The sequence below is a fragment of the Pseudophryne corroboree genome, chromosome 4 (assembly GCF_028390025.1).
Source record: "Pseudophryne corroboree isolate aPseCor3 chromosome 4, aPseCor3.hap2, whole genome shotgun sequence".
Lineage (NCBI taxonomy): Eukaryota > Metazoa > Chordata > Amphibia > Anura > Myobatrachidae > Pseudophryne > Pseudophryne corroboree.
This window is the reverse complement of record NC_086447.1, coordinates 505,598,955-505,613,620: the sequence shown is the minus strand read 5'-3', so window position 1 is coordinate 505,613,620 and position 14,666 is coordinate 505,598,955. Positions and strand designations below refer to the sequence as shown.

Below are 14,666 nucleotides of genomic sequence, written 5' to 3'. Positions count from 1 at the left end.
CTCCAGGACATCAGCTTCAACAATAGCTGCTCGCAGAGCAGTTTGGCTACGTACAGTACGTGGAAAGCTGATTCCGAATCTAAAAAGGTTTTGGAATCATTGCCCTATTCTGGAGATATGCTTTTTGGTAAAGAATTGACAGATATTCTGGAGTCAGAAGCAGACTCCAAGAAGGTCAAGTTTCCTTCCACATACAATTTCAAACCTAGAGTTCCGGCTTTTCAGCCCTTTCAGTCTCAAGGAAAAGCTAAAGGAAAAAGTGATGGTGTCACGATTCGGGTAACTAGACGCAATTATCTACCTTTCAGGTGTCTCCTGTGGCTGGCTTAGTGCTCCAGGGCTGGGTCTCAGTCATGTTGCTTACGTCCTCACTCCACATCTCCTCCGTGTCATTCTGCAGGCGCTATCACTTAAGTCTCATAAAGTTAAGTCTGCATGGCGTCTCCAGCCCGCTGCGGCCTCCGCTGCCATCTCTGTGGTTCAAATGTGTAAGTTGGCATCCCCGGTCCTCTGCGGCCTCCGCCGCCATTACTGTTATTCCTCACATAGCTCCACAAACTGACTTTCCCTCCAAATGCTATTATGGGCACAGCCATGTTGGTTTCAGTCACATGACAGCTCCTCTGCAGGTATAAATATCCTGTTCCTGAACCAGGAAGTTGTTAGTGCTTTGGTTGTCATCCCCAGTGATACCAGTCTCCCTGCTTTGTAGTTGTTTGCTTCTCAGGTATTCTAGCTCCTATCTCCACCTCCACTAGAGACCCGCACCAGCTTACCACCCAGCGGTGCAGCCTGACGCTACAGTGTTCTCACATTGCATCCTGCAACTGGCAGTGTCTAACACCGGCTTCCAGCATCCAGCTTCCAGCGGTGTTCTGCTTCCACATACCATCGGTGCTCCGCCATTGAATTCCAGACATCATCGGTGCTCCGCCATCGGCCTTCTTAATTCCAGCGATCTCTAGCATCACCAGTGCTACTAATTATTCTCCAGTTACATTGGTGCATCAACTCTACCACAGTTCATCATTTGTCCAGTTCCATCCTGCCTACCCAGCAGCATTAGTATTTCTAACCAATACTACCAGCTTCCAGAGAACACCTGCTGGTTAGTTCCTGCCGCTATTCCATCACTCAGTGGATGGGTGCTGGATAAAGGACATACCATCACCTAGGTCTATCTAGACCATCTATATTTCCGCACCCAGAGGCATCTCCATCATTACTGCTTTTTACAGGAACTGTATTGCTATTTCATTTACCATATCTGACACTGCTGCCAATGTACCATCTGAACTGTGCTTGAATAAAACCCGTTAAATTTTTACTCTAGTTGTCGTGGTCATGCCTTCAGGCTTGGGTACTGCATGTCTAAGAGTCCTATTCTACCTCCCAAGTTTAATTACATCTCAGCCCCTACAACTGAGGCTTCCTGCAGTCAGCACTAGCCCTCAGTTGTGACAGATGCAAGCAGCCCCAATACAACAAGTCTGGTAAGACTAAAAAGCATTGGGCTACCAGAGACTGGTTGGGAAAACTGATAATAAGCCATCAGCCTGATGGTGTGGGCCTCCACCTAGGGGACCAACTTCTTCAGTTTGCACAGATCTGGCAGCAGTCTACAACAGATGCCTGGGTGCAGGAAGCGGAATCTCTGGGTTATACTTTTGCCTTCAAGAAGCACCCTCCTCGAAGGTTTTTTTGTACCAGCCGATCTCGGGTAGAGATGAAGGCCAGGGCTTTGTTAGAAGAAGTTCAGAAATTGCTTCAGTCAGTAGAAGTCATCCCTGTCCTCCTGCACAATGAGGACAGGGTTTTTATTCCAACCTGTTTTAGTTCATTTAGGTCATTTCGGCCCATTCTCAATCTCAAGGTACTGAACAAATACTTTTGGGTACCTCGATTTCACATGGAGATGTTACATTCCATCATCTTGGCCATGGAGCCAGGGAATTATATGGTATCCCTGGATATACAGGATGCTTACCTACATGTTCCTATAGCACTATCCCATCAGAGCTATCTCAGGTTCGCTATCCTCCTACAGCATTTTCAGTTCCAGGCCCTACCTTTTGGGTTAGCCACAGCTCCCAGAGTAATTACCAAGATTACGATGGTAATGGCAGCTTATCTCTGCCAGGAGGGGATAAGAATAGTTCCATACCTTGACAATCTTTTAATCCTGGCACAGGCACAGGAATTGCTCTTATGTCATCTGCAACAGACAATAACGTGTCAGCAGAACCATGTGTGGCTCATAAATTGGGCAAAGTTGTCTCTGGTTCCATCACAATGGATGACTCACTTGGGGGCTGTACTGGATTCAAGTCTTCAGAGAGTAATTTTACCTCTGAACAAGATATCCAAGGTACAGTCAAGGATTCAGGACTTGTTACACAGTCAAAAGGTATCCATTCATGCAGCAATGCGCATGTTGGGTTTGATGGTGTCAACATTCGACCTGGTGGATTATGCACAATTCCACTCGAGGCCTCTGCAGCGTCTGACTCTTGTCAAATGGAATGGGTTGCATCAGATGATAAAAACACAGACTATGTTACTTACTATAGAAGTAAGAAGGTTATTAGCCGGGTGGATACAGATATCCCATCTGGAGAAGGGGAGACCGTTTTGGATATCAGATTGGGAAATTCTGACGACAGACGCCAGTCTCAGGGGCTGGGGAGCAGTTCAGGAAGGTTGTTTTTTCAGGGGCAATGGACCAAGGAAGAAAGTTGCCTGCCAATAAACATATTGGAACTTCGGGCCATATACATGGCACTGATTCAGGCAAAGGACATTCTTTGGGGAAAACCAGTCCAGACCTGCTCGGACAATGCGACGGCACTAACGTACCTCTACCATTAAGGAGAAACTCACAGCCGAAAAGCGATGAAGGAGGTAAGTCACATACTAAAGTGGGCAGAACTTCATCATCCAGCCTTGTCCGCAGTGTTTGTTCCAGGAGTCCTAAACTGGGAAGCGGACTTTCTCTGTCGACACGACATTCAGGCAAATGTATGGGCTCTACACCCGGAGGTCTTCCAGACTCTAGTAGACAAGTGGGAGTTGCCAGAGATAGATCTCATGGCGTCCCATCAGAACAACAAAGTGCTCACATATGGGTCAAGAACAAAGGATCCCAGAGCAATCTTTGTGGATGCCCTGTTGGTGAGATGGGATTTTCATCTGGCTTATGTGTTTCCTCCAATCACCCTATTACCCAGGGTGGTGAGAAAGATAAAGCAAGGAAAAGGTGTCATGATATTAATAGCTCTAGCTTGGCCCAGAAGACATTGGTACACAGATCTGTAGAGGATGTCGCTGGATGTTCCACTTCTGCTCCCTCATCGTCCAGATCTACCGATGCAGGGTCCTTGTTATCACAGACATCTGGATCAACTGTCTTTGACGGTGTGGCTCATGAAACCTCTATCCTGAATTCAAGAGGATTCTCACAACAGGTAATTCAAACTATGCTCAGAGCAGGGAAACCTTCCTCAGCTCTCATTTATTACCGAATATGGCAAACCTATATTAATTGGTGCAGTGAACGGAAAATGGACCCTAAATCTTTCAGAGTTTCCAGGGTCTTAGCATTCCTTCAGGCAGGAATGGATAAAGGTTTGAAGGTGGCTTCCTTGAGAGTGCAAGTATCAGCATTGACTGTATGGTTCCAAAAGAAAATTGACAATTTACAGGATGTGCGTACTTTTTCCAGGGAATGCTGTGCATTCAACCTCCTTTTGTTCCTCCTACAGAGCCTTGGGACTTAAGTCTAGTCCTGAAAGCCCTTCAAGTTGCCTTGTTTGAACTACTTAATAAAGTGGATCTTAAATGGTTGACAGTTAAAGTTCTCTTTCTACTAGCTATGGCATCAGCTAGAAGAGTATCAGATTTAGGAGCATTATCATGTCATTCCCCATTTCTGATTTTTTATTCAAATAAAGCAGTTCTCAGAACTAGATCTGGGTATCTTCCGAAGGTGGCGTCTAAATTCTACCTTAATGAAGTAATTGTAGTCCCGGCTTTCCAGGTACCAGGCCTTTCTGCGGGAGATGCATCGCTGGACTTGGTCCGTGCATTAAGGATCTATGTGGATCATACCAGTGCTATCAGAAAGACAGATTCTCTCTTCATTCTCTACGGATTTCACAAGAGAGGATGGCCTGCTGATATGCAGACGCTGGCAAGATGGCTTCGGATGACGATTTCAGAAGCATATTCTCAGGCTGATCTCCCAGTTGCGGCTAATGTCTCTGCTCACTCTACTCGTAAGGTAGGTCCATCTTGGGCAGCACAACGTGCTGCTTCAGCAGAACAGATATGTAAGGCAGCCACATGGTCTTCCATTAACACATTCATTAGACATTATGCCTTGGATACCTTTGCCTCTCATGACGCTGAATTTGGGCGAAGGATTCTCTAAATTGCTTTGTGAAATCCCATTGTTATCCTGTGGATAACCTGTGGATCCTACCAGAGAAATATACGTTATGGTAAGAACTTACCGTTGATAACGGTATTTCTCCTAAGTCCACAGGATCCACAGGGATCCCACCCTGACGTACCTGATTTGAGGATCGTTTTACTCACTAACCTCTTCCTTCTTGTATGGAAGGGTGTGCATGTGTGTTCTTATCACCTGATTAGGGCTATCTATGATGCTCCTGCCTTGAGCTTTGGACTACAACTGATTTGCTTGAGCAAGGAGGCAAGGATGTTTGGACAGGCCCGTTGTATGCTGGGAGGCCAAAAAGTTTTGACTAATTGGTGCAAATCCACTGTCGCTTCATCATATCCAATTGTTATCCTGTGGATCCTGTGGACTTAGGAGAAATACCGTTATCAACGGTAAGTTCTTACCATAACATATATTTTTGCCGAACCTGCAATGCAACATGATATTGGCAACAGTAAAGTTTTTCGTTTTTTTTGCTTTGCTGCCAACTCTGAATCAGCAGATATATATTCTTTGGATATAATTGGGTATATACTGTATTTTATGTTCTGGCACAAACAAATAAGCACGAATAAGCAATTTTGCAGGATTATATAAATACTTGGTTAATAAGCACAAATGCAAAAATAGGAAAAGCATTTAGTAAAAGTTGAAGAAAACCTGAAAATTATAAACTATTCTAAAGGAGTAAATTCCAGTATGTAACATAACTGATTCAGCATATCTGTTAGTAGAAATTTACATACATGTTAAAAATAACCAAAAATTCCATATAATTCAGACATGTTTGCAGATCTTTAAGAAGTGTTTAAAAAAATCATCCATACAGTAGTTAGGGAAGTACACAACCCCTGAGTTCCTTTGGCATCCCACACATCTGGCAAACTCGCACTACATTACATCCCGTCCCTTGGCAGTGTGTCCTGACAGGCTATAACCACTTAACTGACAATTTTCCCCCAAAAAAATGCTCAGAAATTGTCAGGGGTTTTTTATGAGTGAATTAGGTGAAGAACATCAATTTAATCTTATCCAAAATGATTTTATTTAAAAAAAAAAACCCTCAAACATCGGAACATCAGTCGGGAAAATTGGTTACATTGGAACATCTCAACGTTACTTTTTACACCCAAGACAGTTGCTAGGTACACAGGGGGGCCTTGGGGGGGGGAGGCTTGGGGGGGTTGATTTACACTTTCCCTGCAGCTGCCATTGTCTGCAGCCGCTGGGTGGGGGTCCTGCCGTGCTGACCGATCAGCAATGATCAGCAGCATGGCAACACTGAGGAGAGGGTGCAGAGAGGAAGGGGGACCTTCTGGTCCCTCTACGAGCAACAGCGGAGGTAAGTTTCTGATACGACCATGCCAGGCAAATGGTTAAAATACCTGACCTCTTACAGTGACATTTCTTTTGATATATTGTATGTGATAGCCAGGGCCGGTGCTAGGGTGTTCGGCGCCCCCCTGCAAACTATAAATTTGCGCCCTCCCATATTCCTTTGGCGCGCGCCGGGAAAAGGGGTGTGGTCTCACAAGTAAGGGGCATGGCCACACAGTAGTACCCCCATTTAAAATTACGCCACAATGTAGCACAATCTTATTAATCTTATACGTAATGCCCCACCCGTAGTAGTAGCGTCCTTATACGTAATGCCCCACCCGTAGTAGTAGCGTCCTTATATGTAATGCACCCCAGTAGTAGTAGCATCCTTATACATAATGCCCCCCCAGTAGTAGTAGCGTCCTTATATGTAATGCCCCCCAGTAGTAGTACCGTCCTTATACATAATGACCCCCCAGTAGTAGTAGCATCCTTATACATAATGACCCCCCAGTAGTAGTAGCATCCTTATACATAATGCCCCCCCGAGTAGTAGTAGCGTCCTTATACATAATGCCCCCCAGTAGTAGTAGCGTCCTTATATGTAATGCCCCCCCAGTAGTAGTACCGTCCTTATACATAATGACCCCCCAGTAGTAGTAGCATCCTTATACATAATGACCCCCCAGTAGTAGTAGCATCCTTATACATAATGACCCCCCAGTAGTAGTAGCATTCTTGTACATAATGCACCCCCAGTAGTAGTAGCATCCTTATACATAATGCCCCCCCGAGTAGTAGTAGCGTCCTTATACATAATGCCCCCCAGTAGTAGTAGCGTCCTTATATGTAATGCCCCCCCAGTAGTAGTACCGTCCTTATACATAATGACCCCCCAGTAGTAGTAGCATCCTTATACATAATGACCCCCCAGTAGTAGTAGCATCCTTATACATAATGCCCCCCCAGTAGTAGTAGCATTCTTATACATAATGCCCCCCCGAGTAGTAGTAGCGTCCTTATACATAATGCCCCCCAGTAGTAGTAGCATCCTTATATGTAATGCCCCCCCAGTAGTAGTACCGTCCTTATACATAATGACCCCCCAGTAGTAGTAGCATCCTTATACATAATGACCCCCCAGTAGTAGTAGCATCCTTATACATAATGCCCCCCCAGTAGTAGTAGCATTCTTGTACATAATGCCCCCCGAGTAGTAGTAGCATTCTTATACATAATGCACCCACAGTAGTAGTAGCGTCCTTATACATAATGCCCCCCCAGTAGTAGTAGCGTTCTTATACGTAGTGCACCCCAGTAGTAGTATCGGCCTTATACGTAATGCCCCCCCAGTAGTAGTAGCGTCCTTACACGTAATGGCCCCCCCAGTAGTAGCGTTGTTACACGTAATGCCCCCCTGTAGTAGTAGCGTTCTTATACGTAATGCCCCCCCCAGTAGTAGTAGCGTCCTTATACATAATGCCCCCCCAGTAATGGCGTTTGGGGATTCCCAGGAAGCTGAAGCAGCCTCGCTGGGTCTCCATCCAACTTTTGCTGTGAAGCAGACACTTACAATTCCACACAAACACACACACTTCACACATATATACACACACATACACACCCACCATACACACAATTCACACATATATACACACACATACACACCCACCATACACACAATTCACACATATATACACACACATACACACCCACCCACCATACACACACACACACTTCTCTCTCACCCTCCACTTACCTAATCCAGTCTCCCGCTGTACAGCAGCCAGGTCCGTGTAGCTCCGCCCCCTTAGGCCCGTTTAGCCACGCCCCCTACCGTCTCGTGTAGCTCCGCCCCCTTCTGTCCCGTACTCGGCGGCGGCGCACACAGATGAGATGAGGGGAGGAGGCGTATCATGCTGCAGGTGCCCGCTGCCAGTGACTGTCATACAGTGACAGACACAGCAGTGGCAGCAGCAGCAGCAGGGGGGACAGGACGGCGCAGCAGGGAAGGGATGCAGAGTAGGGGAAGCGCCTATCCGTCCCAGCGCCTCCCTGCACTGCATCCCTTCGCTGAGCGGGTAGCGCCGGACCTGGTGATAGCTTTATTGGAACTAGCAGATTTCCAGTCACACTTTATTTGTCCTTTTTTTGCAGGAGCTGGTGGCTCGTGGTTTGATCATGTCAGGGACTGGTACACCCACAAGGAGGAATTTAACTGTCTCTTTTTATCATATGAGGACATGATTAAGGTAAGCATAGTGTCTAAGGGGGTCATTCCGAGTTGATCGTAGCTGTGCTAAATTTAGCACAGCTATGATCAGGAACACAGACATGCAGGGGGATGCCCAGCACAGGGCTAGCCCGCCCATCATGTCAGTCCCTGCCCCATCGCTGAAGTACAAAAGCATCGTACAGTGGCGATGCTTTTGTACTTCAGGAGTAGCTCCCGGCCAGCGCAGCTTTTGCGCGCTGCCCGGCTTGCAGCAGCTGCATGTGACGTCACGCAGCCGCTGTGGCCTGATCGGTCCGGTTATGCCTGCGTTGGCCAGACTGCACACACAAAACGGTGGCCAAACGCCGCTGTGTCGCCCCCTCCTGCCCAGCGACCGCCTCTGCCTGTCAATCAGGCAGAAGCGATCGCTAGGCAATGACAGAATTTGTTAGGCCGAGCGCTTGTGTGTGCAGGTGTGTGGTGTTCTGTAAAGTTATGTAATTGACTGTAAAAAAAACCCCACAAAAACGAAAAAATTAAAAATTAAATAATAATAATAATAAAAAAAATAAAATAAATAAATAATAAAAAATAAAATAAAAATAGGGGAAGAGGGGAAAGTGCAATGTTTACAGCTCCTTTGGGAATGATTTTGGAGCTTTTGGACACTTGAATGAGAGGGCACAGTCTGTTGTAGTATGTCTATCTCTGACTTACCCTATTTTTCCTGTACAAGTGTTGCTGGAGGTTCTGGTGTCTGTGGCAGCAATTAGGTTGATGGGCAGGATGGCTTTTCCTGCCTGTTATGCCGTAGCTCACGTCCTCCTCCTCCTGGCCGCACTGTGGCCGCTGCTCCGTCCGTCGAAACCGGAAGTTCGGATGTTTATTTCCGGTATTACAGGTGCTGGCGGCGGCGGACTTCGTGTCCTTTATGGTTACTTTCTTTTACTCCAACGCGTTTCGAATCCAATGCAGGATTCTTTCTCAAGGAGATGCTAAAAAACTTTACTGTTAAATATCCGTTTTTTATATGATAACTTTATTGATAAAACCGGATGTACCCGTGACCGGAAGTACGTTTTCCCGGCGGCATCCTCATGGTAAAAATTACAATAGGGGAATAAATGTGAACTTTTCCCTTAAAACAATTAAAAATATATAAATCATTGCACTTCAGGGAAAAAGGGGACAAGTTGTGAAATAAAAATAAATAAATATAAAATGTATAGGAAATTAAAAAATCAATAAAAATGAAATATAAAAAATGAAATTAAAATAAAATGAATAGACGGCTGATGTATATTCTAAAATTAGAATATTTTTTTGAGTATGTGTGAAAGATTACAGGAAAACGTTTAGTTCTATGTCAATATTTAGACCGTATGGTTCTAAGCTCTTCATTTTGTATATCCATTCGGTCTCTTTTTTCTTCAATATTTTTACGATGTCCTCTCCTCTCCAATGGGCTTCGATCTTTTGGATTCCAATGAATTTTAGCCCAGTGGGATCTTGATTATGTTTTGTGAAGAAATGTGCTGAGACGCTGTGTGTTTTCAGGCCTCTTTTTATGTTATACACATGTTCTGCTATCCTTGTTTTTAGTTTTCGTTTTGTTTGTCCTACATATTGTTTTCCACATATACATTCCAGGATGTAAATGACCCCTTCTGTATGGCAGGTTACTTGGTTTTTAATTTCAAATTCTTCTTTTGTTATGTTGGATTTGAAAGAGGTTATGGATTTGGTTGAAGTCTTCTGGTTCCTGCAACCGATGCAGGTCATGCACTGGTGGAATCCTTTGGTTTTTTTGTGGCTTTTTGGTTCTCGTGAAATTGGTAGAAAACTATGGGTCAGTTGTTGTTTTAAGTTACTTGCTTTTTTATAAATTATTTTCGGTTTGATGGGAATAGATTCCTTTAGATCCTCATCAAGAGATCAAGAGAAAGGATATGCCAGTGTTTTTCAAGGATTTTTTCAAAGTCTTTATGGTTACTGTTGAACTGTGTTATGAAGGTGACCGGTAGTTCTTTTTTGTCTTTTTGTTTGAAGATGAGCAAATCTTTTCTTTCCATGTTTTTTACCTTTTCTAATTGTTGTGTCAGATGGTTTTCTTTGTATCCTTTTTGAAGAAATTTGTTTTTCATTTCTAGTGCTTGTTGTTCAAATACTTTCTGATCAGTACAGTTCCTCTTTAGTCGACGGAATTGTCCACCTGGGATATTGTCTATCCATTGTCTATGGTGGTTGCTGCTATGTTAAAGCATGTTGTTGCCGTTTACTTTTTTAAAATGGGTTCTTGTGAGGATTTGGTTCTTTTCAATGTAAATTTCCAAGTCGAGGAAAATTACCATATTTTCACTGTGTGTGTAGTGGTAAATTCAAGGTTCATATTGTTGTTATTAATGTGTTCTTTGAATTGTGATAAAGCATCTTGGGTTCCTTTCCAGATGAAAAACACGTCGTCTATGTACCGGTGCCAGCTTATGATGTTTGGTAGGAAGGGATTGTTGTCCCAGATGTTGAGGTCCTCCCAGCGTGAGACAAACAAGTTCGCATAGCTAGGAGCAAATGATGTTCCCATCGCTGTGCCGCACTGTTGCTGAAAAAATTCACCCTCATACCAAAAATAGTTATTGTGAAGAATTAATTCAATACTGTCCATGATGAAATTAATTTGTGAGTTGGTGATTGTCGTCTGAGTACACAAGAAGTGGCGGGTTGCTTCACTTCTTGTGTACTCAGACGACAATCACCAACTCACAAATTAATTTCATCATGGACAGTATTGAATTCATTCTTCACAATAACTATTTTGGGTATGAGGGTGAATTTTTTCAGCAACAGTGCGGCACAGTGATGGGAACATCATTTGCTCCTAGCTATGCGAACTTGTTTGTCTCACGCTGGGAGGACCTCAACATCTGGGACAACAATCCCTTCCTACCAAACATCATAAGCTGGCACCGGTACATAGACGACGTGTTTTTCATCTGGAAAGGAACCCAAGATGCTTTATCACAATTCAAAGAACACATTAATAACAACAATATGAACCTTGAATTTACCACTACACACAGTGAAAATATGGTAATTTTCCTCGACTTGGAAATTTACATTGAAAAGAACCAAATCCTCACAAGAACCCATTTTAAAAAAGTGAACGGCAACAACATGCTTTCACATAGCAGCAACCACCATAGACAATGGATAGACAATATCCCAGGCGGACAATTCCGTCGACTATAAGAGGAACTGTACTGATCAGAAAGTATTTGAACAACAAGCACAAGAAATGAAAAACAAATTTCTTCAAAAAGGATACAAAGAAAACCATCTGACACAACAATTAGAAAAGGTAAAAAACATGGAAAGAAAAGATTTACTCATCTTCAAACAAAAAGACAAAAAAGAACTACCGGTCACCTTCATAACACAGTTCAACAGTAACCATAAAGACTTTGAAAAAATCCTTGAAAAACACTGGCATATCCTTTCTCTTGATGAGGATCTAAAGGAATCTATTCCCATCAAACCAAAAATAATTTATAAAAAAGCAAGTAACTTAAAACAACAACTGACCCATAGTTTTCTACCAATTTCACAAGAACCAAAAAGCCACAAAAAAAAACAAAGGATTCCACCAGTGCATGACCTGCATCGGTTGCAGGAACCAGAAGACTTCAACCAAATCCATAACCTCTTTCAAATCCAACATAACAAAAGAAGAATTTGAAATTAAAAACCAAGTAACCTGCCATACAGAAGGGGTCATTTACATCCTGGAATGTATATGTGGAAAACAATATGTAGGACAAACAAAACGAAAACTAAAATCAAGGATAGCAGAACATGTGTATAACATAAAAAGAGGCCTGAAAACACACAGCGTCTCAGCACATTTCTTCACAAAACATAATCAAGATCCCACTGGGCTAAAATTCATTGGAATCCAAAAGATCGAAGCCCATTGGAGAGGAGAGGACATCGTAAAAATATTGAAGAAAAAAGAGACCGAATGGATATACAAAATGAAGAGCTTAGAACCATACGGTCTAAATATTGACATAGAACTAAACGTTTTCCTGTAATCTTTCACACATACTCAAAAAAAATATTCTAATTTTAGAATATACATCAGCCGTCTATTCATTTTATTTTTTTATTTTAATTTCATTTTTTATATTTCATTTTTATTGATTTTTTAATTTCCTATACATTTTATATTTATTTATTTTTATTTCACAACTTGTCCCCTTTTTCCCTGAAGTGCAATGATTTATATATTTTTAATTGTTTTAAGGGAAAAGTTCACATTTATTCCACTATTGTAATTTTTACCATGAGGATGCCGCCGGGAAAACGTACTTCCGGTCACGGGTACATCCGGTTTTATCAATAAAGTTATCATATAAAAAACGGATATTTAACAGTAAAGTTTTTTAGCATCTCCTTGAGAAAGAATCCTGCATTGGATTCGAAACGCGTTGGAGTAAAAGAAAGTAACCATAAAGGACACGAAGTCCGCCGCCGCCAGCACCTGTAATACCGGAAATAAACATCCGAACTTCCGGTTTTGACGGACGGAGCAGCGGCCACAGTGCGGCCAGGAGGAGGAGGACGTGAGCTACGGCATAACAGGCAGGAAAAGCCATCCTGCCCATCAACCTAATTGCTGCCACAGACACCAGAACCTCCAGCCACACTTGTACAGGAAAAAAAGGGTAAGTCAGGGATAGACATACTGCAACAGATTGTGCCCTCTCATTCAAGTGTCCAAAAGCTCCAAAATCATTCCCAAAGGAGCTGTAAACATTGCACTTTCCCCTCTTCCCCTATTTTTATTTTATTTTTTATTTTTATTTTTATTATTATTATTTAATTTTAAATTTTTTCGTTTTTGTGTTTTTTTTTTTTTTTACAGTCAATTACATAACTTTACAGAACACCACACACCTGCACACACAAGCGCTCGGCCTAACAAATTCTAACAATTACCTAACAACCTGAGCAGCTTTTCTTTCACAGCGCAGCAAACTATATTTATTTTATTCTGCTAGGCAATGACAGCCATCGGCTGTCAGCCATGCGCCAGTGCACTGCGGCACCGGCGCACTGCAGCGCATGCGCAGTTCTGACCTGATCGCTGTGATGCGATAAACTGCAGCGAGTGATCAGCTCAGAATGACCTCCTTAGACCATTAATGGTTAATAATTGATGTCGTCATTCAGAGTGATTCTTCCAAAGTAAATACATAGTAACATAGTAACTAAGGTTGAAAAAAGACAATTGTCCATCGAGTTCAACCTATTTGTGGGCTCCTATGCAGTCTTATTATAGGACTAGTTATTTTTATGTTCGGACTAGTTATATTAACTATAATGCGTGCCTACGCACCATAACCCTGAATATCTTTATCCAATAGGAATTTATCTAACCCATTCTTAAAGGTGTTGACTGAGTCCGCCATTACTACTCTCTCAGGCAGGGAATTCCAAACACATATTGTCCTTACTGTGAAAAAACCTTTTTGCCTCAATGTGCGGAAACTCCTCTCCTCTAACCTAAGCAAGTAACCACGTGTCCTCTGTGCTGATTTTATAGAAAACAGGTTCCTCCCAAGCTCTGTGTATTGACCCCTTATATATTTGTAGATGTTGATCATGTCCCCTCTTAGTCTCCTCTTTTCCAATGTAAACATGCCTAGCCTTGCATGCCTTTCCTCGTATTCCAGCATCTCCATGCCCTTGATTAGTTTGGTCGCCGCCTCTGAACCTTTTCTAGCTCCAGGATATCCTTTTTGTTATATGGGCCCAAAATTGCACACAGTATTCAAGATGTGGTCTCACTTGTGATTTATATAATGGGAGTATAATACTCTCGTCCCTTGCATCAATTCCCCATTTTATGCATGCTAATATCTTATTAGCCTTCTTTGCTGCACTCCTACTTTGGGTAATGCTGAATTTGTTATCTATGTGAACCCCTAAGTCTTTTTCCAGTACAGAATCCCCTAATATTACTCCAGTTAGTATGTAGGTGTTATTTTTGGTCTTGCCCCCACAGTGCATTACCATACACTTGTGTTGAATCTCATTCTCCATTTTGCTGCCCATGCTTCCAGTTTAGTTAACTCGTTCTGAAGAGACTCAGCATCCCCCTCCGTATTTATAACTTTACACAATTTGGTATGGTCTGCGAAAATGGAAACCATGCTCTCTAGACCTACTGTTAGGTCATTGATGAAAATGTTGAACAAAAGTGGTCCAAGTACAGACCCTTGTGGAACACCACTTAGTACTTTAGTCCAATTTGAAAATGATCCATTGACCACAAAGCGCTGCTCCCTATTATCTAACCAATTACTGACCCAAGTGCATATTGTGCTCCCTAGCCTTATTTCTTGTAGCTTATATATAAGATGCATGTGTGGTACAGTGTCGAAAGCTTTGGCAAAGTCTAAAAAGACTATATCTACCTCCTTACCCTGATCAAGGTTTGCACTTACTGTTTCACAAAAGCAAAGTTGGTCTGACATGATCTGTCCTTCACAAATCCATGTTGGTTCCTTTTAATGACCTTATTTGCTTCAAGGAACTTTTGAATACTATCCCTTAGAATACCTTCCAACACTTTCCCCACTATAGATGTGAGACTAACTGGTCTATAAT

General features: G+C 42.7%; 1 protein-coding gene across 1 annotated transcript in view; it reads left to right on the top strand.

Moving 5' to 3' along the window:
* LOC134909862 (amine sulfotransferase-like) overlaps nt 1-14,666 on the top strand; it is a 111,081-nt gene that overhangs the window by 49,804 nt on the left and 46,611 nt on the right. Inside the window, exon 5 of the mRNA XM_063917191.1 lies at nt 7,940-8,034. Coding sequence (XP_063773261.1) covers nt 7,940-8,034 — 95 coding nt within the window. The remainder of the gene's footprint in view (nt 1-7,939; nt 8,035-14,666) is intronic.